General features: G+C 31.1%; 2 protein-coding genes across 2 annotated transcripts; both read right to left on the bottom strand.

The window, feature by feature from the left end:
* Positions 1-4037: 4037 nt before the first annotated feature.
* On the bottom strand, positions 4038-10529 carry LOC124358697. Its single transcript, XM_046810997.1, has 4 exons — positions 9116-10529; positions 8728-8796; positions 7712-7801; positions 4038-5031 (listed from the first exon to the last, which is right to left on the bottom strand). Exons 1-4 carry the CDS (start codon positions 10052-10054, stop codon positions 4918-4920), a joined length of 1212 nt encoding a protein of 403 aa, XP_046666953.1. The 5' UTR covers positions 10055-10529; the 3' UTR covers positions 4038-4917.
* Positions 10530-12770: 2241 nt separating this feature from the next.
* On the bottom strand, positions 12771-22784 carry LOC124357236 (trypsin-7-like). The gene is made up of 6 exons (XM_046808790.1): positions 22630-22784; positions 21667-21800; positions 20846-20934; positions 19636-19876; positions 17217-17357; positions 12771-12980 (listed from the first exon to the last, which is right to left on the bottom strand). Exons 1-6 carry the CDS (start codon positions 22745-22747, stop codon positions 12822-12824), a joined length of 882 nt encoding a protein of 293 aa, XP_046664746.1. The 5' UTR covers positions 22748-22784; the 3' UTR covers positions 12771-12821.
* Between the last annotated feature and the right edge of the window lie 1122 nt (positions 22785-23906).

Below are 23906 nucleotides of genomic sequence, written 5' to 3'. Positions count from 1 at the left end.
TTTTGCTAGTAGAAGAGGTTCCTTTCCATCCAACCAAGCCTAGAAGGTATAATAGTCATATAGGGTTTGTCGAAGGAAAATATTTACGGCATCCGATGAGAGATCATGTGCAGAGCATTTCCCAAAATCAGGATGCTAATTTTGCTGTAGCCCCTGTTGCAGCTCGAGTCCAACCTGCTGAAGACAGAAGGCACTCCGCCTGGCCATAGCCCAAATAACAAGGGGGAGAGTTTAAGACAGCAGTCTAGACTTGTGCCCGACACATTTGGAAAGGCCCCAGTGATATCAAGGTAAGCCAGACTAGCTACCTTCATCCTGGCTTCCGTTTTTAGCCACCAGATGATTTTTAACCCCAAACATTAGTGCAAGTCTAATTACGGAGGCATAAAGCCAATAGAAAAGCCTCAGCTTAAGTCCCCAAGACCCATGTATAACACTTCTAAATTGCATCAAAGATCATTTCTCTCTGGCAATAATCCTTTCCAGATGGGATTTCCAGTTCAGGGCCCTATCAAAGTTGATACTCAGGTTTTTAACCTCAGACTTTAACTCAATGTAAAAGCCTCTCAATAAGGATGGACCAATACCCTTAAACTAATTTCACTAATTTACTGGTTATGTTTAAAACATGTGCAAAAAGAATATTATCCTAAAAGAGGAAGTGCACTATATAAAGTTTGGATATTGAAAAACGATCTTCAAAAATATACTAATTTATAATTATTATTTTATGCCTTAAATAGGTGATCCTATAGGATGAAGAGGAGTATTAAAAAATCAACATCCAGTTTTAATGTAGTGATTAGACAAAAGTTTCTTTATAAATAAAATATTTTTTTAGCCAAATAAGAGTGGAACGTAGATTATATACATTTGTAACAAACAATAAACATAATTTGAAAACTCACTAGTTCCTGTTTAAAAAAATACACCATTATACACCATGTTTGGTAATTAGCAACTGAAGGTAGATTCATTTAACAATTTTTAAAGCTGTATTTGGAATGGATAATACATTTTGTTTGTACTTAATTAATAAAACTCCTACACAATATTTATTCAGAGAGAGAACATTAAATAGCACAAAATCCCATTGTATTGTGACATTAAGATTTAATTTAAACAGTTTAATAAAATATTTTTGAAAATTCCTCAATACAGCTATGACTCAATATATTTCCAGATTTGAAAACCTTAACTTGTCAATGTCATACACCTTTATTTTGTTTCTCATTTGATTTTTCTTGTTTTTATCCTAAAATTCATGTTTTATCTGACAGACGGTGCAAGTATGCTAAAACTCATAGTTTGGTACGATGAAGTGTAGTAAAAGGACTCCAGCCCCCTTCATCCACTGATAATATTTTTGATTATCCCACTGATAGTTCAGAATAACCCTTTATTTTAAAGCTATTTCATATTAATGTGGACTAACATATCTAGGGATTTGTCAGAGGGATGGTTTTACTGGGGTCCAGTAAAAAATGAAGATGTCGTATTAACTAAATTCTGTTCATTACGGCCTAATTTATAAATATGCATCCAAATAACAATTTGCAACAAAGTTCCATATGCACAATATGAAAAATATCTTAAATCTATTATGAACTATATACGTTTTGTAATATATTAACATACCTATTGATTAATTTGAGTGAACCTGAATCACAAAAAAAGTACTGAAATAGGTACCCTTACTGACCTGTTTTTCACTGCCCTTGTTACAGTTCAAACCTGAATTACACATTTACAGCATGTTAAGTGCCATTTCCCAATATTTTTAAAATGCAATAATACATATAGTTAAACCTCCCACATGTGGTCATCGATTGCTAATATTCTCAAGTTCCTCACAAACCATTTACAGCTAAAAAATGTGTCAATCGTTGTGTGCATGTATATTAAAATTTGAAAAATTACTTAAGAAATGGATTGAATGTGAATGTCGTGTTTAATTCTAGTTCACCTTTCTCTTAGTGCAGTGTCTGAAATATGATACTGTCACAGACTTGACTCCTACAGTGTGGAATATTGTTTGTGTGAAAATTTCTAAAAAAGTTAGCAACGAAGAAGCTCAAATGAATATTTTACATCGTTTCAACATCAAAGGCACCTAGACCTAGACTACACAATATAGTGTAATCTAGGTGAAGAGATATTCTCATTGGCTCATCAGGTTGCACAAATGAGTGCACTATGATGTTTTAGATACTACCTCTAAGCACTGTGGAACAACCGAGTTTTCTACACATAACGTAGCTATGTTGGAGCTAAACTCAGCATTTATAATTAATCAATACCTTCCATCATAGTTACGTTATGTGAAAAAGATTGAGTTGTAATATTAATCATTAATCTTACCCAAAATAAGAGTTTATTTCAGAATTTATATTCATTGTTTTACGGCTGATTTGTACTGCTCAATGTTTAGTTTGATTAAAATGTATGTTTTTAACGTATACTTTATTTTTTCAAGCAGGGGTGGATGATGTTTCAACAAGCCTGTCAATATGTACTGTAATATCCATACAAGTTAAAGTTTTCTCAATAGCAATATTTTATGACATTGTGGTTTCAAAATTGTGAAGCCAGATATGCTTCTGGCGATCTTGATTTTAGCCCTATAAGAACAAATTTTACAACCTTAATTTTATTGACAGACTAATGGAATTAAGGTAAGGTGCACCTTTTAAAATGATACATCTACAATTTATAACTCTATAACCAAAAATAAAAATTAGGTTTAACATTGTTCTAATGGGGCAAAACTCAAAATACAGCTAGCTTTAAAAATAGTGTGATCAGAGTTGCATTTAAATTGACATTGAACATTTTTTTTAAATTAGTGAGTCAAAAAATCTTTAATTTAAATTATAGAGTAAAAGTAAAAATTTCAATTACAATGTTTTGGTTGTTTATACCAAAACACCCAAAACACTGCTAATTATTAACAGTTTTTTCAGTAACTGTGACATTCTTGCCTTTAGATTTGAAAATACATTAAGTATAACTTTATTAACTCTAATTTACTTATCTAAATAACAGAATAATTAAAAGTCACTGAGAATAAAAATACAAAGATACATTTCACAGTCATGATTTATTTACATACATTTCTAAGGTCCAGTGAGATTTACATTTAATAATATTCAAATAATAATATTTGTTCTAAGAGTATTTTACTCACTTGCATATATTGAGGTGCAACATTAATTATTACTAAGCTGTTGTACAAAGCTAAAAGTAATTGATGAAATAATGCTATATTATCTAATATTTTTGTCATTAGTTATTTGTGAGAGTGTTTTATGTTAAAATAATGTAAAATTCATTTTTATATTATTCTAAATTTGGATGTATCAGTCAAATATTCTGTTAGTATATTGCTAAAATATACGAGTAGTAAGGGTAGTTTTCATATTCTGACAGAAAAGTTTGTTAGTTAGTGAAGATGTTGAAGTTTTATATTAAAAAAATGTATTATTAGAATCTGGAAAAAATCTGAGCTTGTAAATAAATGAGAATTTACAATTGAATCAAGATTTTTGTCAATATCATAATGATATATCTGATGGAAATGTATCCCAGGTCAGGAAAATATATAAGTAAATGATTTCTTATAATCCATCACGTGCAAATAAACTAGTGCAGTTGTCACTTGAATGAAGAATAACTTATTAGTTGAATGTATGATTACACAGTTTTATATTATATTAAAATAAATTAAAGTCAATTTATTATTTCAACAAAAGTGTCACATTTTTTGTCAAATGAATATGGAGAGTTTTAAATAATATTAAATCATATACATTGTGTTTCAAATTTATGCACAATGAAGGGATCTTGGAAACTATAAGGGATACAGCAAGGATTAAATGGACAAATTTGTACATAACAACAAGACCAAAAATCAGTGTGGTTAATTCACATTGGTTGTGTCGTTCACTCTCTCCGCTCAAATAATTGTTTTTGGTCAAAATTTTCAAACAGTTTTTTCATAATTGTCACAGTTCTTTTTTTAGTAGGCATACCTATAAAATAAAAATGTTTACATGAATCTGTTTGAAATGTTTTCTACTTTTAAATTATGTAATGAAAAATGTTTCAAGATCAGCAAGCAGGTAATGTAGGTTTTTTAAATGTAACAACACATTATTTACTTAATTAAAGAAAGTGAATTTCTTTACTGATTTAAAAAATACCACATATGTTACATATTCCTTGTGGGTTTTGTCGGATAATTCATAAAAACCTGTTCTTTTGTATGGTTGTTTGCAGGGAATTTTTATTATTCTATTCGGATGATTGGTAAATCTGACTGATATTTCACTGCACATACGTACTGTTGGAATCAAATGTTTTGTGGAACACAGAGATTATAAGACAAGGTCACTATAAAAATTACTGTTACTGATTTTTTCTGATTAGCACAATAGCATGTTAGTTTCATATTGTATCATATTCTATAATTTTATAAAAATTAAATCATCAAATAAAATTAACTAAACACCCTAATTAAAATGTTAAAGTCAAATTATTTTACTATAACTAAAAACGAATGTAATAAATAATTTGTTTTATGTTGTTGGATTGTAAATGTAAATACTCAGTTTTTAAGTAGTTTTAATTTACAAAAGGTTTTTAATATGGCCCCTTCAATATGTATCACGCATATCCTACAATTTCAATAGTACATGTTGCTCTGTATGTATAAACTTTGTTAAAGATTTTTTTAAATCCAATGGTGTCAAGTCTTGTGAGTGGACAGGTAACCGGACATTCTTAGTTACAGTAAAATAGGTTGCATTAAACGTATAATTAGGCTGTCATTATTTAAGAGGCTGAGATGTAAGTTATTTGTTTAACAAGGTTGTAGTTTTATACTGCTTTTAAGACATAAGTGAAGATGAGGAACGATTACTGGCTGGGTGAAGTGGAGTTGATCATCCTTCTCAGATATGTCACTAAGTTCTGGACCTGGGGCTCCAGCTGAATCACTGCCACGAATGATGTAGCAAACAGTGACAATGACTGGGAAAAAACAACAACAATACTTAAATTAAGTACAAGATGTTTTCAATTTATATTTAAGTTTTTTTTTGGCTAAAGTTAGTGAAACTTATCACTTGAGGAGCTGGAAATAGTTAATTTCTGTCTGCATGATATTTTGAAAAAGAAATGGCCCTACAGATTTGAAATTTTGCTTAACGCTTCATTTCTACATAAGAAACATTGAGGGTGCAAGTTACTCCATGTGATTTGGCTAAGTGTTTCCTAACATTTTTACTTGATTTTATAAGTAGCAATGCTGGCAATAAAAAATTCCAAAATAAATATATCTGGAATCAAAAAGAGTAGAATTATATACAATTTTAACATATGACATATTAACTCATGTTGCCTATTAATACAGTAAAAGTAGAAAATAATAGAGTTGAAACTCAATGTTAAAAGTTGGTGACAACATTTGATTTCAGCGCACTCTTGCGGTGTAGTACCTCCCTATCACACAGGAACTTTCATCATTTAAAAAAAATAGCTTTGCAACCTAACTCAATGAACAAAAATGTGAATGTACCACGACGAGATATCTTGAAAAAATTTCATCTGTAAAATTTATGTAGAATTTTGCATGAAACTTCATTCCTACATAGACATGGATGAGTTCTGTGATAATGAATGCCCAACCATGGAATTTGGCTGAGCATCAAAAAGCCTATCACTCAGTTGATTGACAAAATGTTACTTTTGTCTACAGGAGGATGTAATAAGTTTTTTTCTGTATGATTCTTGTCAGTCTATCTCTCTACAGGATATCTTGAGAATGAAATGAGGTATAAAGTTTAAAATTTGCATGCAAGCTCAGCAAAGTCTGTTATCAACGCACGGAGAGGCATGTTTCTACCTTGTATAATTTAGATTTCAGTATAAAAACTCTAACTAGTTCAACAACAGAGATACATACCAACATGCGCTAATAATATATATTCAGTTAACACCTTTGAGAGCTATTGATGATATACAATACAGAGAGAAACAAGTACGGTAACTCAAAAGTTTTATCACATCTTTGTGTTACTCACACTAACATCGTTACCTATGGCTAATAATATATATTCAGTTAATACCTCTTATTGTTATTGATAATACACAATACAGGGAAAAACAAGCAACTCCATAGTTTTATCACATATTTGTGTAACCCACACACTAACATAGTTACCTATGGCTAATAATACAGTATATATTCAGTTAACACCTCTTAGTGCTATTGATGATATACCACATAGGGAGAAACAAGCAACTCCACAATTTTATCACATCTTTGTCAGAAGACACTGATAAAACTGAATACCTATGGCTAATAATATATATTCAGTTAACACCTCTTAGTGCTATTGATGATATACCACATAGGGAGAAACAAGCAACTCCACAGTTTTATCACATATTTGTGAACTCACACTAACATCGTTACCTGAATAAGATATATTCAATTAACACCTTTGAGTGCTATTAAAGATATACCATTCAGGAAGAAACAAACAACTCCACAATTTTATTAAAACTTACCTATGGCTACAGTTAACACCTCTTAGTCAGAATATACACATAGGGAGAAACTGATCACATGAACTCACACTAACATCGTTATGGCTAATAATATATATTCAATTAACACCTCTTAGTGCTATTGAAAGATATACCACATAGGGAGAAACAAGCAACTCCACAATTTTATCACATATTTGTGAACTCACACTAACATCGAATACCTGTGGCTAATAAGATATATTCAGTTAACACCTCTTGAGTGCTATTAAAGATATACCATTCAGGAATAAACAAACAACTCCACAATTTTATCACATATTTGTGAACTCACACGAACATCGTTACCTGTGGCTAATAAGATATATTCAATTAACACCTTTGAGTGCTATTAAAGATATACCATTCAGGAATAAACAAGCAACTCCACAATTTTATCACATCTTTGTCAGAAGACACTGATAAAACTGAATACCTATGGCTAATAATATGTATTCAGTTAACACTTGAGTTCTAGTGATGATACAACAGACAGGGATTCACTCAACCTCTAAATCGCTAACAAGGTGCGAGCGTTAAGGGATGGGGAGTTCATGTTGCATAACAAGGCAACAAGGCATCAAATTATACAAAAATGGAGGACATTAGTTCTTGTAAAGAATGAGATCTCCGTAATCTATTAAATTGGTGATACTCAGGAACAGTATCAACATTTGTCATTGATGTAATTGTAAAGTGAAATTAATTCTATAGTGTATATTTCAATACTTTTTATGATCTGACACACCTTAACGTCACCCGGTGTGGTGGAAATGGTTGAACAGGCCTAGAGCCTCTCCAGCAGTCAGTGCATTGCTAGCATCTGTTCTTATGCACAAGAAAGTACAGATGGGTGTCTGAGAGACTCTTGAGAAAATTGGACCTGATGGAAGAGGCTACATTGCAAGCCTGATGTGCCACATACCATAATGATTAATGATCATTGGAACGCAAGCATCGCTTTGGTTACATATATGCGGTTTGTTAAAGGATCTTTTACCCGTTAGCATAAAAAAACTACCCCGGGATGTGATAATGTAACAGGAGGGAAAACAGGCAACTCTACAATGTCAGCAAAGTGTTCATCATAAACTCTCAATAAAAATATCAAATATGTTACCTTGGTGACGATTTCCTTGTTGATGTCCGCGAGTCCTGCTGCACTAACTGAAGCTACGTTAAACTTGAGCTGACGGATAAAGTAGTTAATCTGGGAATCATAAATTGAACATTACGTACTTGTGCTAAAAAAAAGTTGCAAATCTTATAATTTGTTAAATGCAAAGTTGTCTATGGTGATCTATTACGTTTGAATAAAATTTGATTTGTATTCTGCAACAACTTACTACTTAATACCGGAAGATAGGTACATCCACATTGAACCCATATTAAACTTACCATTTTTGGTACCATTAAATAAGACAGTATTGGAGATAGGGCTTTATATTTTGTGCTTATTATGTGTACATCATTGTTTTTGGGAGATAAAAGAATTTTTTACATTTGAAAAATCTTATCTGTATTTTCTTTTTCATACTCTTAAAAAAATTTAACAGTGATTGTAGTTTTATTTTAAATAATTGGTTTTAATATATATAAATTAATGTTTTACTGTTGTTATTTATTTTTATGTTAGGAATAAAAAATTGAATTGGGTGGAGCAGTTTGATTTTCGGATAAATTCCATCTAACATAAACTTCCTAACTTACTTATGCAGAGCATTATTATGGCAAACATTGAATTACTACAAATAAATTTCTAAATAAGAAGAAACATTATTGAACAGATAAATTTTTCTTACAATGTCCATTTGAGGTAAAATTTCTGACAGTAATGCAGGAAATTGTCATCATAAATATTTAATTGTTAAAAATTATATTAATATAAATTATATATTATGTACATTTAATGTAACTTTACGAAAGAAACAAATTCAATAATAAACACGTTATTGAAAATATTGTATATGGTGACGTAACTGCTCTCATATAAACAATAAACAGTTTAAAAAAATATCAGTCATAGCTTTGAAAGTTACTTATAACTTTAGTCTTCATATGTATATATAAGACATACATGTTATATATAAATTTGTTCAATATATTTACGAGTACAGTTTTTGTAGTGAAAAGTACCTGAAACAATGTGCTGTCAGGAAACGGTTTCAGAGCCATCTTTACCAGGTAAGGCATAATTTTCTTGTTCTGAAAACATATAATTGGAGTTAGCATTTTTGTTATCACCTTAAAACTGTAGAAAGTTAAAAAAAATTGTTTTCTATAGCATGTCACCGTTTTATTATTTTGAATTAATACTATTATTTAGATTGTTTTGTAATAATTGAATGAAATGTTTAAATTATATTTATCATAGCACATTTCCTATCTCTTTTTATTGTACTCCACTTACAACACAATTCTAAGTCCTTTGATCGATTTCCTAAGCAAGCCTATATTAATGAAAGTAGATTTATAGTCAAGTATTGGACTTAACGAAGATTTGCATTAAAATTAATTCACTCACCTTTCTGTTGATGTGGTCTGTGAGCACAGCAGGGCGGTAGACGAAAAAAAGAAACCATATCATCTGCAGCAATGTCAATCCCATCTCTCCCCTACGAATGCCATACATTGAGTAGTAGCAGTAGAGCAGGAACTTCACACAATTGGTTATGTAGATGAAGGCCAGCCAGGAGCCAAAAGTATCATCCATTAATCTCACACAGGTCATCAGTTTGGCTTGGACGATGCGATGGTCTTCAATAAGATCTTCAGAGACTTCGTTATGAGGCCAACTGGCGATTTCTTCCAAGGAAGAGAGGTAGCGATCACAGAAGTGGTTCATTTGGTAACAAATAGCATAGTAGATTGATGATTGAGCCATGGATGTGATCATCCACTGGCAGTGGAGGAAATGGTAGAAGATAACTTGTGGAACGGGACCCGTCGTCAGGATGGAGTGCGGAAACATGACGATGGCGCTTGATACCAGTCCAAAACAAATGATAAACTTATGGTCTTTCTTGATAAGTTCGACATTTCTCTCTTTTAGGCTGCTGTCCACATCAATCAGGTCCATCTGTTGGATCAGTTTGATCAAAGAAGGCGTGTTATTTATGTAAAGAATTTTGTTTACTAGAGGGCAGATGGTCAAAATTAAAGAGAAAAGTTGCTCCAAAGTATCACCAAAACGTTCCCAGCTCCACAGAAATACACTAGTAATAGGTAGAGACAAAACTGACATCAGTGTGATAGTACTTTTCCATGAGAAATTCAAGTTACGGCTCAATCTTGATGTTTCCACTGGAAAACTTCCCAACCATCTATAGATGGCAGCAAATCTACAAAATTCAGAGTAGAAACATCTTCTTACCTCTACTCCTGAAGGATTCTCCTCCCAAGCCACTCTTGGATGCTCTATTTGTGGTAAACTACCTATTGTTCCAAGAAAGAACTCGCCCATCTTCCAAAAGTGTACCTTGTATTAACACGACAAAGTTGCGGTTCCCCCAATTGCCATACAATAATTATATAATTTGATAAGGCAATCATGTTATATTTATTCATAGAGTTATTTCCTAAAATTATAACAATTTATTGTTTTCAAGTTAATTTTCTTGATTGTGATGATATAAACTCTAAGTAAATATTCTATCCAGCACTTTCAATAAATAATAAATTCCTAAATGTAGGCTGCATTATTTCATCATGTCAAACAATTTACTCAGGATAATAATAATTTATGGACTATTGATTTGTTGAAACAAATGATATGGCAATATTTTTACGTGTAAAGCCTTTATATCATTATTCGACTTTTCTATTTTGAGTACAAAAATTAATGGAATTTAAGTTGTAATAAATTATTTTTTATATGATGTTGGTATTTTGCAATAGTAGGAATACATAATGAGAGTTTTGTAAAACAAATCAGAGTATTATGATATGTATCATAATAAAATAAAAAATTTCCTTTATCTTAATAATAACTAAATACAAAATATTTCTTTATTAATTTATTTTGTATTTTTAATGTATAACATTCCTAATATTCTTTGACTAATTAATTATATTTGAAATATAAAATTTCTCCATGAGTATTATTCATATTCGTCTTAATTTTTTTTAAGGAATCTTATGTTTCTTATTTCGTTTAGATCTATTTAAAATCTTATGATTTTAGAATATTAATTCTGCTGTTTATTTGTTTTAGTCTTCTAGAATTCAATTTATTATGTAGCAGTAATTAAAAATACAAAAATTGTAAAGCCTAATTAGAATAATGAAATATTAGTGAAAATACTCATAGTAGGCCCTAATACTGTACTAAACAAAACAATGAAGGATACCTGAATAAATCTCTCCTGAAACAGCTGTTCTACCTGTTATTGAAAAATATTCTTACTCCAAGCTATACGTTTTTCAGTTAGGCTTACTCAAAATTTGAGCGTTGCATAGGTAAACGTTGTGATAAATATGACTCAGTTTTAAAAGACTAAACAATATCTATTAGCTCTACAATCTTTACAACAGTGCGATAGATTACACTGAGCTTTCCTTTTAAGTTTCTGAAATGTATTTACTCATTAAATCTTTGGAATATTTTATATTCAAATTTTCCAAAAACACATTTTTACATAGCATTGTAAAATTGTTATTGATGTAGAACTTTTATTGATATTTTTACATAACTTATTTGGATTTTTAATGTGAATTTAATTGAAAATTGAAATTTATATCGGAAATTTTTATAATGTAGAAATATTTTTGGGAGTTTTGTATGAATATAAAAATTTCAAACAAAATGTGTAATTGTAATAGTTAGGAAATCTAATTTATATATTCGTATTGTAAACATTACATATTTGTTCTTATATATTTTTATTTTTATTTACAAAAATGTTGAAATTAATTAAATTTTACAAATTTGTTATTTTGTATAACAAAGAAAGGAATAATATGATTTGAAAACAGAGATAAATAGTTACCTCTAAAAAGAGATTGTGTTAATTAGATATATGAGATAGAAACTAATACATTTGTTTAGTTCTATGAAGAAGATGGAGTATGGTGAGAATGACATTATTCTCATTGCTTTCCTTTATTTTGTACTAATCATTTGTTTTTAAATTACAAAATTAGAATAAAAGATGTAATTTAAGAGTGTTTAGTGTTTGAATGTTTAAGTATTTTACAGTTCTTGTACATTAGTAAGTTTACTATTGTTGTATAAGAATCAATACAAACAGGCAGACATATATTACACAATTTGTGATAGAACTAATGTTCTCAAGAACTTTAGTTATTATTTTATTGAGTAATATATTTTTTGTGAAAGTTGTAAATACATCATGAAATATCTAGTTTATATCTCCACTTCGTCGAGTAATACCACTGTTAATAATTCCACAAATCATACTTTTGGGATCGCGAACTAATCAAGTATAAACTTGATGTTGGTATTTTTACGCACTTACATTGAGTGAATATAGTGAAGGACGATTTTGATGAGTTTAATGTACGCATTAGTCTTATCACAATATCTTTCTTTACCCCCAGTATAATGTTTCAAGCATCATTCTCTTATAACTAATGACATCTAAGAGGCCTAGATTTTTATGTAGATTCCGAAAACGGATGGTTTAACACTTGGTATGTAGCTATAATTTAGCTTTCAATTCCACCCTGCCGAATTCCAACCTTCACCACCACGAGTGATTTTGTCACTCTTACAAGGTTTCATCTAATCCCTAGGTGTTAAAGTAAACTAGTGAAAACTTAATTTCATTACACTACATAACCTCGAAAATCAACAAAATCTTAACTCTACGTAGCTGAATTATACGCCATCTCTCTCACCACAAGTGACTGCATTAAGAAATTGAGGTGGCAGTGGTGTAAAATAGTTGAAATGGTCCAAGGTGCGGTTATCTGAAATGCCAATGGCCCAAAGTTGCACCGATATACTGTAAAGTGAGTGGTTGAGATCCGTATGTTGGAGTGATGTAAACGTTGAAGTAGGTTGGATAGGGTGTGTGAAAGTCTAGTAACATATAAATCATTTTGAAATCATTATTCTGATCCAAAAACATGCAAAATAAAATTATTGAATAAAAATATAATTTATATTGGTGCAAAACTCTAGAGGTATTGCATGATGATTTAGATAAAGCAGAACACATATTTGAGAAAATTTTATTTTACAATAAAGTTGAATACGATAGAATAGCTTATTCTATGCCAGTAACATTCTTGATCCAAGAGAGAGCAGGATAGACGCTGGCGCAGATGGCTGGGTAGGCTTCGCTGCTACATTCTCCACTTGTGGCGATGGCAGTGAACACGTGATACAGAGTCTTGCCCTTGGTGATAGGGTCGCTCCAGTCGCCCTGCAGACAAACATTAAAGCTTCATAAACTCCCCAAACAGGTTGCACATTGCAGCAAATGTGTTACGAGTACAGTACTTTAATATTCTATATAGGTCATCTTGTGAAAATTTATTGAAACTTTTATGTCTATGGATAGTCCACAACTTTCTCTATATTAAATTTCCCTAATCCTGATAAAATTCCTCTAAAAATAAAACCTTACTTAAAGTATAATTGTTTGAAAGTACTATTTTAAAGTAAAAAATTGTATTGATCTGCCCACTTCTTTCTTTAGGAAATCAGTATATACTGTCTTGTAAAATTTACCCAAGAATACTAGCCCTTTGCACTCCTCAGTCCCTAAGAGGTGGACATGGTGCTTACCTGTTGCACTCTGTGAATTCTTGGCGCAGCTGTGTCCGTACACTCCTCAGTCCACTTCTTATGGCCCAAGGCCATGTTCTCTACTACACTGAATATAGATGGTGCCAGATGTCTGTTCCACTCTGACATGTTATTTACAATCACAACAACAGGTGATTTTAAAGGGGCACTTTAAAAGGACAATTTTAAATTATCGTTTTATGCTAAAGCCTTGCTTTTATTTTTCTCTTATTGATTATTTAATATATTTTGCATGGATTTTAAAATCAAAGTCTTAGATATATTTCTTTAAAGGTAAAAAGCAAAATTACTACAAGCAATTATATTAATATAAAATCCACAGATATAAGTAGTTAATTTTAAGGCAAATTTTAATGTTATTTATAAAAAGTACTAAATAATTAAAGAAAAACAGCTTAAGGTAGAGATATCAAATCAGATTCCCTTAGTTGTAATATTCCAAAGGTTACATTATTAATTTTGATGTTTACTCCGGTGATGTTTTTAAGAAAACAGGTGGCATCAAGTACTTTTCCTCTGATTCAAATATTGAGTAAACATTTTCCCAGGATTGCAGCTCAAGAAAGCTTAGAGTTTTGTTTCTGTGGATTGTTTTTAACACAGTTGGGAGTTTTTTCCCTATTTCACAGGCTATGCACACTTTTCTAATTTGGGTTAAATGGAAACGTGTTTAAGGAATTTATTTTGAAAATTTCACACATCTTCAAATTTAATTTGTGAATTCCCAAAAATTTGATTTGAAGAATCACCAAAATGTTCAAACAATTTTTAAGTCAGTATTGGTTTGTAATGTGTTGTTTCGACTTTTATCAACTTAGAACATTTCAAACATTCAGTGACAGTAATTCAGTTTGTTTCTTATCATTTTAATAAAATAACTATCAATTTTGCATTATAAAATTTCTGGTCTACTTTCCAACATAGCTATGTAGAAATGAATTTTAAAAATAAAAATAATCAATCTGAAAATGTATATCATATGGAGATATTGGTTTAATGTAGAGATTAGTTCACAAAACTAAAATTATTTCTGAATTTCTCACGATTTACTAATGTATAATTTACTTATATTTATTATGTATAGTGTATATACAGGTGTTTGAAAAGTCTGGGTACGGCTTAATATTTTACAAACCATAGCAGATAACATATATAAACTTTGCACAGTGTCATATGGCTATGTAAACTATTTTCCCTTGCTATTACCATGACATGCCAACCATGGGGGGACGACCTACAGAGGAAAACATTGAAATCTTAAATTATTTAGAACTACGCCATCAAACTGTGACAAAATATCTGAACGAAAATAACATACAAGAATCTCATTGGTTGCCACAACAACGATAACTCACAGGAAGCTAATTGTTTGGTTTTGTTTAAATAGTCATGAGTCACCCAGCTGATAACCAGCTGATGATTGCTAGCTGTGTTTCAGCGGGCAATCATCTTACAAAACAGACTTCAAAAATATTATTTCATATTTATTATTGCTGTTTTACAGTAAATAAGTGGCATAAAAATTAATAAAACTATTTAAAAAATATTTTACTCATCTGTAGTCTAGTCATCAATAGAAAGGGATATTTTTTTGTATTTTAAGAAACAGATAAATAACATTTCCCCCCAAAAATTGTATAACCTTGTTGATTATATAGTTTAGAATCAGCCAAGATATGGCAGAACATTTTATATATATATATATATATATATATATATATATATATATATATATATATAACAGAATTATTTACAAAAAATTTAATATAGTTAAATGTCACTGTCCATAAGAGATGGCCAGAAGAGTTTAGGAGCATTTTAGCATCGGCCACTACATATGGACAGAGGAGTGCAACGACACGGCTCACAACAAAATGTTCAGTGTTGTAGAGGATATGACCTTGGGCCATAAGAGGTGGCCAGAGGAGTGCAAATCACAAGTACTGTCATGCGGACGGGGAGTGCAAAGGGCTAGTATTTATTTAGTATACTTGAGACGAAACTTTAATATTTCCAGTCATAAATGAATCAAAGAAGCTTCTCTTGATAAGTACCTTTTCAAAAAGGCCAAAGGTCGTAAGTAAGACTCAATTTATTGTTATGGACATGTATGCAATGTATTACCAATGTCCACTATGTTTAATGGGATGTATTTCAACTTAAAGATATATTTTTAGAAAATTGGTAGGGTAAATATACAGTAGGCCTATATAAAAAAGTAGATGTTCATAAATAAGTCATGAAAATAACAATAAAGCCAGAGCAAAGTTTGTGCAAGGGAAGTGAAAAATGTCTCAAGAGTTTGAGGATGAAGTAAGAATTATTTTTAATGTCAATTTTGTCTAGCACGTTTTTTATTTTAAACAAAAACATATTCGCTTTAAACGTCATAGTGTATTTATTTACCACACCATCTCTTAATGCTATTCTGGTTTATCAATATAACTATTAACTATATATTTTTTAATTTATTAAGTATTTATAATTTCTTACTTTAAATGTTCTAATCAGATTATTTCAATTATCCAATCAACACATTTGAGTACGTGTGGTTTTTCTATTATTATGTAGCAATTAGTTCTAGAATCAACAGAGTACTGTTATTCGAAGATAAAGATGGACGAAATTGAGATGTACACAAGAAATGGGTAAAACACTATGAAATTTAGTAACTGTTGTCAAAATACAAAAAAACTTCTTGTTATAGTCAACATACATTCCATAACTCAGATTGCTAATCAAAATTTAAAATGTATTTAAGTGTATTGCGTTGTAAAATTGCTATCCTCTGTAGAATGCGTGTATTCTCAAAACTTGAGTTTGAGTAATCACTGTTTATTTGAATAATGCAGAACAAATGAATCCTGGTCGTTGTTCAGTCCATATACAAGTTGTTATTAAGACCATCACTCTATCCTTATCAGCCCTTAGCACAATTGACTCATGTTTTCAGGCAGCAGATAACAGTATACTCGTAAACCACTAGACACTTTTATCAGCTGAGCAAACAATTACAACCTTTTTTGATAAGAAATCTCTTTTATGTTTTATCTTAGTTTCCTTCTTATTGTTTATTTCTAGATGTTTTATTATTGTTTGCATATATTTATCGTACAGATTTTAAGGAGCTGTATTTCTTGCCGATCTAGTATAGGCACTTTTTGGAATTATTTGTAAATTCTTAGAAATAAACTTTACTCTAAACAATAATTTTTAGAAAAGATCTCTTTGGTTAGTTCTTGTAATACTAAAGAGGCTTAAGAAGTACCTATAAAAACTGTATGTGTTCTGTCTAGATGCCCACATCAGTGCACACATTCAGGTAGCCAACCGAAGGCAGTTCAATTATGTATATGAACTTTTCTTACACTGCTTACAAAGATACGCATGGTTAAAATAACTAGAAATTTAAGTTGAGTATTCTGATTAGTTTTGTGAAGCTAAATGAACCAGATCTTCCCCTCTTGCTGTGGGACTCCTGGTTAAAAAATTCCTAGCTCTATTGGATTCTTTGTTAAAAGATTCTTTGCTATGGTACAGTTCAATATTCGACGTTCTAAGACTGTTCCGCGATATTAATGCTCTGTGTCACGGCAAAACATTCCACAACGAAGAATTAAACAGCAAACCTCCCACAACTAGGCGCCTCGTTGTGACACGCTGAGCTATTATACGCCTTGCTGTGGCATTCTGCGTTGTGGGATTCCTCGCTATGGGGCCAATCCAATAAAAAGAACTTAAAAAGTAAAATTTCATTTAGTGATCTAACAACCACATGGTAAATAATGTTGAAAATCCTGAAAACATCTAAATTGCACTCTAATTCTGTAGGTTTCTCATAAATACTTACATCACATGGAGTTGTTTTGCCCTTGTTGTAAACGCAACCCATCCTGTCAGTGAATGTGATGCCAAAGTCAGCGTAGATCTTAGCACACTGCTTGTTACTGATCACTTTCATCGTACCTTGCTGCAGTTGAGTGTTTGAACCCTGGCAAACAGGAAATTCAGTTTTAATACTTTTACATATACTGAGTTTAAAAAACAACCGGTCCTAATAGATCCTTGTTGAATTCGTGGTTATTGAAATGCCTAGAAAGTTCTTGGTACAGACGTTTTCTCGCCGAATGATCGATGCAGAATCGTGACCATCGATTACAATAAAACGGGTTTTATTATACATCCATGGTTGTGGCAGGTTAGAGTGGGAGTCGGGAGCCGAGTAGTTCCCGATTATATCGGAGTGTTGCAGATATTTTTCCAACGCCATCTTGTATGTGGCGAGATACTTGTGGCTCAACAAGATTTGAAAGTCACAACTCAGTTATTGTAATACTATTAGATGATTTGTCAAAAATCATAAATTTGAATTTCAACCATTTCGTTTTACTCTTGTTTATCGAAAATTACTATATTTTCTAAAATGAAAAGCAGCATAAATAAATGCTCAAGTAACAGCTGCACACAATAATGATAACAGATTATGTTACATAGAGTGCAATAAAAAAATACTTTGTAGAGGTCTCCAAAGTGTGTGCGGCTTTTACTCATGAATTCAAAAATACGTCTAATTTCAAGCTGGCCGTACAAGCGTGGGAACATCGTATTATTTGGTAAGCCTTCCACACACCATATCATTATCAAAACCTGCTTAAAAGTTTTACTTGCTTTTAAAATTTTGGTTATTTAATATTAAAAAAGTTATTAAACTGGTTGCTACAAATAACTTAAATACTGTTACAGTTCATCACGATTAGTTCCTTTTACTATCGTACCCGTTGTTAAACATTTGAAAACAGTGTCTACAGGCCTGTCACTGGGATTTGAGTTAGGAATTTTAGGATTGTCTATGTCTGTCTGCTAACAAACGAAACAAATTACACTAAAACTATAGTTTTTTTGCGCTTAGAAAGGAGTTCTTTGTATTACTGGTGGCCTCAGACGAAGAGAAAGTTGTAAAGGACACTCTCAATGAGAGGGATTTCAACTTTGACGCCCCCTTTTGTGAAATATATCTCTACTTATGTTTCAATAATTAATGTTTAACAATTAACAATGAACAAAAACAGTTTCATAAATCCTAAATACAGACTAAAGCTATTAAAAATATGTTACTGTACATTGAAACAAAGCTATTTAATTCCTTACCTGACTCCATAAAGAACTGTCCAGTTAATCGTTATTTTCTTTATTCCCAAGTGGTGAATTTGTTTACTAATCAGAATTTTTAACTGCTGCTCATCATCTTACGTAATTGTACTAGTTTAGTAGGCTATTATTTAGGTTAATAGTATTTTAAGAACTACTATCCTCGTATGTTATTATGACTACAAGTTTTCGAAATAGTTTAATACGTCAGTGAAAACGTATTCTATTTTATTCTTATACAGAAACTAATTACAGTGATATGACATTTTCACATGTGAAATAGTAACACGTGTGGCCAACTGTGAGCGAATTTTCAGTCTGCACACTTGACATTTTTCATACAACCTCAGCGAGACCTGTTATGCAACACGAGGTGTGCCGTACTCTTGTTCTGCGTGAGCATATAAACTCTCAACGCTAATTCTGAATTCTTCTGATTGCTTAGCTTCAAATGATGAGTCTTATAGTATGAGTATGTGTACACTTTGGAAAGCCGCGCGCGCGCCATGAACGCGTGTGCCATGAACGTCTCTGTAAAGCCAAACATCAATCAAATTAAAAAGCTTTCTCACTTTATACATTCGTATATTTGTAATAGTTTATGTGTGTATTATTATTGTATAGCCTATAATCTTAATTCAATATTATATTAATATAATAACGAAATATAAAGTATCGCATTTTATCGTTATTGTAATTAACGACAATAAGCAATGAAATAGAATACAAGCTTAAAAATAGCATTACAAATAAGATAATTATCCAAATCTTTTTAGCAACACGTAAGTACTCTTAATTCCAACTTTCTCGTCACCTCGCTCTTTAGAATGCATTGATTTTAACTATTTCCAAACACTTTTTTTCATCAACTAATTACTTTTAACTATTATATATATATATATATATATATATATATATATATATATTTGTAGTTACTCATGTAGAACATCTGAAAATGAAGCATGGAACACATTCCACTTGAGTTTCGAAATGTTATATTCTTTTTAAAGTCTAATATTTATATACATTAGTTAAATTCCATATAGAAATAGTTCATAAGAAATTATACTTCGTTAAACGACGTCTAGAATTCTAGATTGCACCTGAAGTATGGCACTTACTGTGGCGCCCCATCCTGTGATGATGACTTTGGACCCAGCCTTTGGCGCTTGCTTAGGTAGTGAGACCGGCTTGATAGTGCTGGACCACTTGAACTTTCCAGAGACCTGGATCAGTCCGTAGTCGTAGTCCAGGAATGCATCGGGATAGTTGGGGTGTGCCAGGAGCTGCTTTACGTCGTATTTCTTGCCAGAGCTTCCATCATTCGTGCCCGCGATCACATTTACTGACGATGGGTCATATCTTTAAAAATACGTTTCTCTGTTTAAAAAAAATTGGGACAACCTGTCAAATCATGACTTATGCAGTACTTGCAAAAATGTGAAACAAAGTGACAAGGTGCATTAATTAAATAAACCTTTACCTTCAATAACCTTGGTCGTCAGACTAGAATTTCCAATACTTTTCATCACTATAAACAACAAAACTGCTTATTGCTATAACTACACGTATATTTTCAACGTCGTTCAACATCAGCCATTTGTTTCGGACGTTTTTTAAACTAAAATCGATGTTATTTTAGGATTTTTAACTTTTTGCAGAGGTATCGGAATAATTCCCAGTAAAAAGCTGGGAATTTTGATTTGAATTGAACAAATCAGGAATAACATATTACAAGACTTTGGGACACTTTCTTAAACAAAAATTATTGCTATTTTATCTACTCAAAATTTGACGATGGTAAAGTAGTAAACATTACAAACTTCAATAAAATATTAATTAGACTTAATTGCAGGGATTTTATTATAGTGAATCCCTTTAATTTTTATCTTTTGCAACCTTTAATTAAATGTTTAACTGTCATACCATGACGGATTTGTCCTACTTACTAAAACAGTAACGGAAACTTGTCGCCCATATGATGAAATGTTTTAAAACTAAAGTTTAGATAAGTGGACGTTTCAAACTTTTTTGAAATTGCGAATTGAAGTTGTGTTGAATTAAGTAAACAACGTGTGTAAGTAATATAACTTGCTTATTACGCATAACTCTTAAATAAGACACTACTGTCTCAATCTTGAAGTTTAAATTTATGTAGTGACCACTCTCAGTTAACGTTGGAGGATAGCATTGCATACTATAAACCAAATAAAAAGAAGAACACCTATTATTTGAAACAGTTTTTTACACAATATTAATTTAATTTTTACGCCTTAGAAATTTACAATTATTATTAAGAATTAACAGTATAGTAATTATGAAATATCTTACCCGTATGTACAATCTCCAGACAGGAACACCCAGCTGGTACCTATGATGTTACCTGCACAGTTGAAACTGTCGTAGTAAGTCACAGCCACCTTGAAAACACAAATGCATCATGAAACGATTTCAATAAGAGCATTATATGATTTTGTTTTATTTACTACGTGCCACATAAATGTAAGTGTTTTAATTTATATAAAAATATGAGGAATGTAGGTTTAAGGTGTTGCAAACGATTTTTGGTTATTTTAATTTTTTACTTTAAAGTCCCTTAATAGCCCTTTAAGACAAATTTCCTGAAAACAGAAAACGTTAACAATATTTTGCATCACTACACGAGGGTTTACAGGTTTTTAAAGAGAAAACTCAGGCAATTTTGTAACCAAGATCAAAATTAATTGGATGAAGATAAAAATGTAAAGTTTAAAAGATTTATAGTTTCAAGGAGTGATTTATGTAAGAAAACGACGTCATTCGCCCATATACAGTCTTTTTTCAGGTACATACTGAATACATTTATCTTCAACTTTAAGGCCTGGTTACAAGATGCTTCTGAATTCTACTGCAATGCTACCTCTTCTCGTTAAAGGATTAAAAAATGTTAATTTTTTCCTATATTCAGAAAAGGCATATTAACTAGCAGTAATAATTTTTTAAATTAAAAAAATCAAACCGAAAATTAACTGCACCATCTATAAAGCCCACATCACAATGGCGCGGCGCGGGTGTAGCTTAGATTAAGATACATCATTAGAAAGGTACTCCACAACTGACAATTTTAACATATTTGCTCACATTTTATATTATACAGCATAATGGAAACTTACAATATATGGATGTTTCTTGACCGTGGTACCTTTTCCCTTGTACATTCCCAGGTTGTTAGCTCCGGGAGGAGAGTTGGGATTATGGTAGAGCACTTTCCCACTGGGAAGTTCTGCTCCCAGCACTGCCACCGCACCTTTAACACAACATGATACTGCAATTCTCCTTCGTTTTAGACTTAAAAAGCAAAATTTTAAATCTATTAACTTCGTATATTTATTTATCTAACTGATTAGTTTTATTAACACCTTCACGGGTTCAATAATCCGTTTACCAATAAAATTCACCAGTCATGAAATGTTTGTGAAGTTTTATTTTGTTGTAATGTGTATCATAGTTTTTAAATATATTAAAAACCATCACATTTTATATATTGAAATAGTAGTTTTAAAGGCCCTTTATTTATGAATGAATTACGTTTACATTTAGTTGATTTCTTTAACATTTAACATAAAATCCAACGCTCGGACGCATATAAGTTATTAGTTTGGCCCGTCAATCTAAACAAATTTTGAGAAAATATGTTTTAATGCTAACAACTTGTCAATCACTTAACAATGAATTCAAAGAAATAAAACGCCTCATGACGATTTGTGAGAGCTATAGAGTCTACAAACTTGTAGTTTTTAAGATTGAAAAAGCATTTTATCATCACAACTGTGATAAATATTAGCTGTTTATTTATATATTGTTGATTTATATTTATATATATATTTATATAATATATTATTATATTTATATATTATATTATTATGTTATATAATATTATAATGTGCTATTATAATGTAATATTATAATTATAATATTTATATATTAATAGCACATTTTTGAGATCTAAATTAATATTATTGTTTTGATTTTATATTATCGTTTCCAATGTGGCATTTTCTCAAAATAAACCAATCCAGTACTAAACATATTGATAATAAGTACTTTACTATCCACGGCTATTTCCTAAATCTTACCTAAAAGTAGAAGACCTAGAGCAATCCTAGCCATGATGAGGTGAACTCTCCCTCTGATGGCAAACAATCGTATATAAAGACAACAACTGATTGTATAACAAATTAACACGTGAGTCATCGATCAATGTAAATCAAAGTTTAGCAATGGCTAACTAAGCCCTGTACTACAAAGATCTCTTATCGCTGTGTATTCGTAGTGCAAACAAAGCTGGGGAAATCTGCTCGCTGAGAGTGGGTATTAAGGGATTCAAGTCAACACATTATCATGTGCTGGGATTAGTAAGTTACATTACGATAGCTATATACGATAGATAGTTTTAGGTACTCAAAACAATAACAAGCAGTAGATGATGAATGGGTTTGTTGGGAAATTACAGTGGTTTTTATATATATACAAGAAAGAAATAACTACGGGAAGTTTGTCAGATGAAACAAATCAATATAACTTTATTTGTACATTTGTTTACAATAACCAATCTACTTATATTTTAGAGTAGAAAAATGTAATATTGCCTGTCTGTGTGTTCGTGTATGTGTTAATCAATCACATAAATACCATTGGGCCGATCGTTCTGAAACTTTAGATTGATATTATTAAGACCCTTGGTTAACAAATAAGCCAAGCCCATTCCTATTTAAAAAATCTCTGCTGGTAACGCCTTATCTTGGTTTTCTAAAGTTACATTACAGCGAATAAGTATTATTGATTGAAAGAGTGTGTTAATTGTAATCAATTTAATACAGAATAAATACCCCCGATAAGAAAATTAAAAGTTTTAGTAAAAATATAATAGTATAAATATAAACATTTTAGTGAATGGTACTATGTATAAAGTGCTTGGTTACAACTGTAACGCAGATATTAATGGCAAAGCAATAGTTATAAAACTTTTACTATAAATTTAAAGACCGTTATAAAACCCATGTTAGTTGTCATGTGACAGAAGTAAGCATCTAAGTCAGACCTGTGTACGTATATATTTTCTTAATCGGAGAAACAAGGCAAAATTAACTATAGCACAAAAATTACTAAGAGCGGAATAGACAATGCCTACAAATATGCACTACTTTTACATATTTTCTTGATTGTCTTGGCAACAATAGAAACTCAACATTGGCGTCGGATATATAATTCACTGGAATCATAAGTAATAATACACGTGCAAAGGTTACGAAGTTGCTTGCGAAGCCGCGGTAACTGGTAATATACAACATTACTTTTCATAAGAATCACACAGCGTGTAGTTTGAACTCAAATAGTAATTAAAAATAAATCT

The sequence above is a fragment of the Homalodisca vitripennis genome, chromosome 3 (genome assembly GCF_021130785.1).
Source record: "Homalodisca vitripennis isolate AUS2020 chromosome 3, UT_GWSS_2.1, whole genome shotgun sequence".
Classification (NCBI taxonomy): Eukaryota; Metazoa; Arthropoda; class Insecta; order Hemiptera; family Cicadellidae; genus Homalodisca; species Homalodisca vitripennis.
The sequence above is the reverse complement of the archived record's forward strand: the minus strand, read 5'-3'. Positions and strand labels throughout refer to the sequence as shown.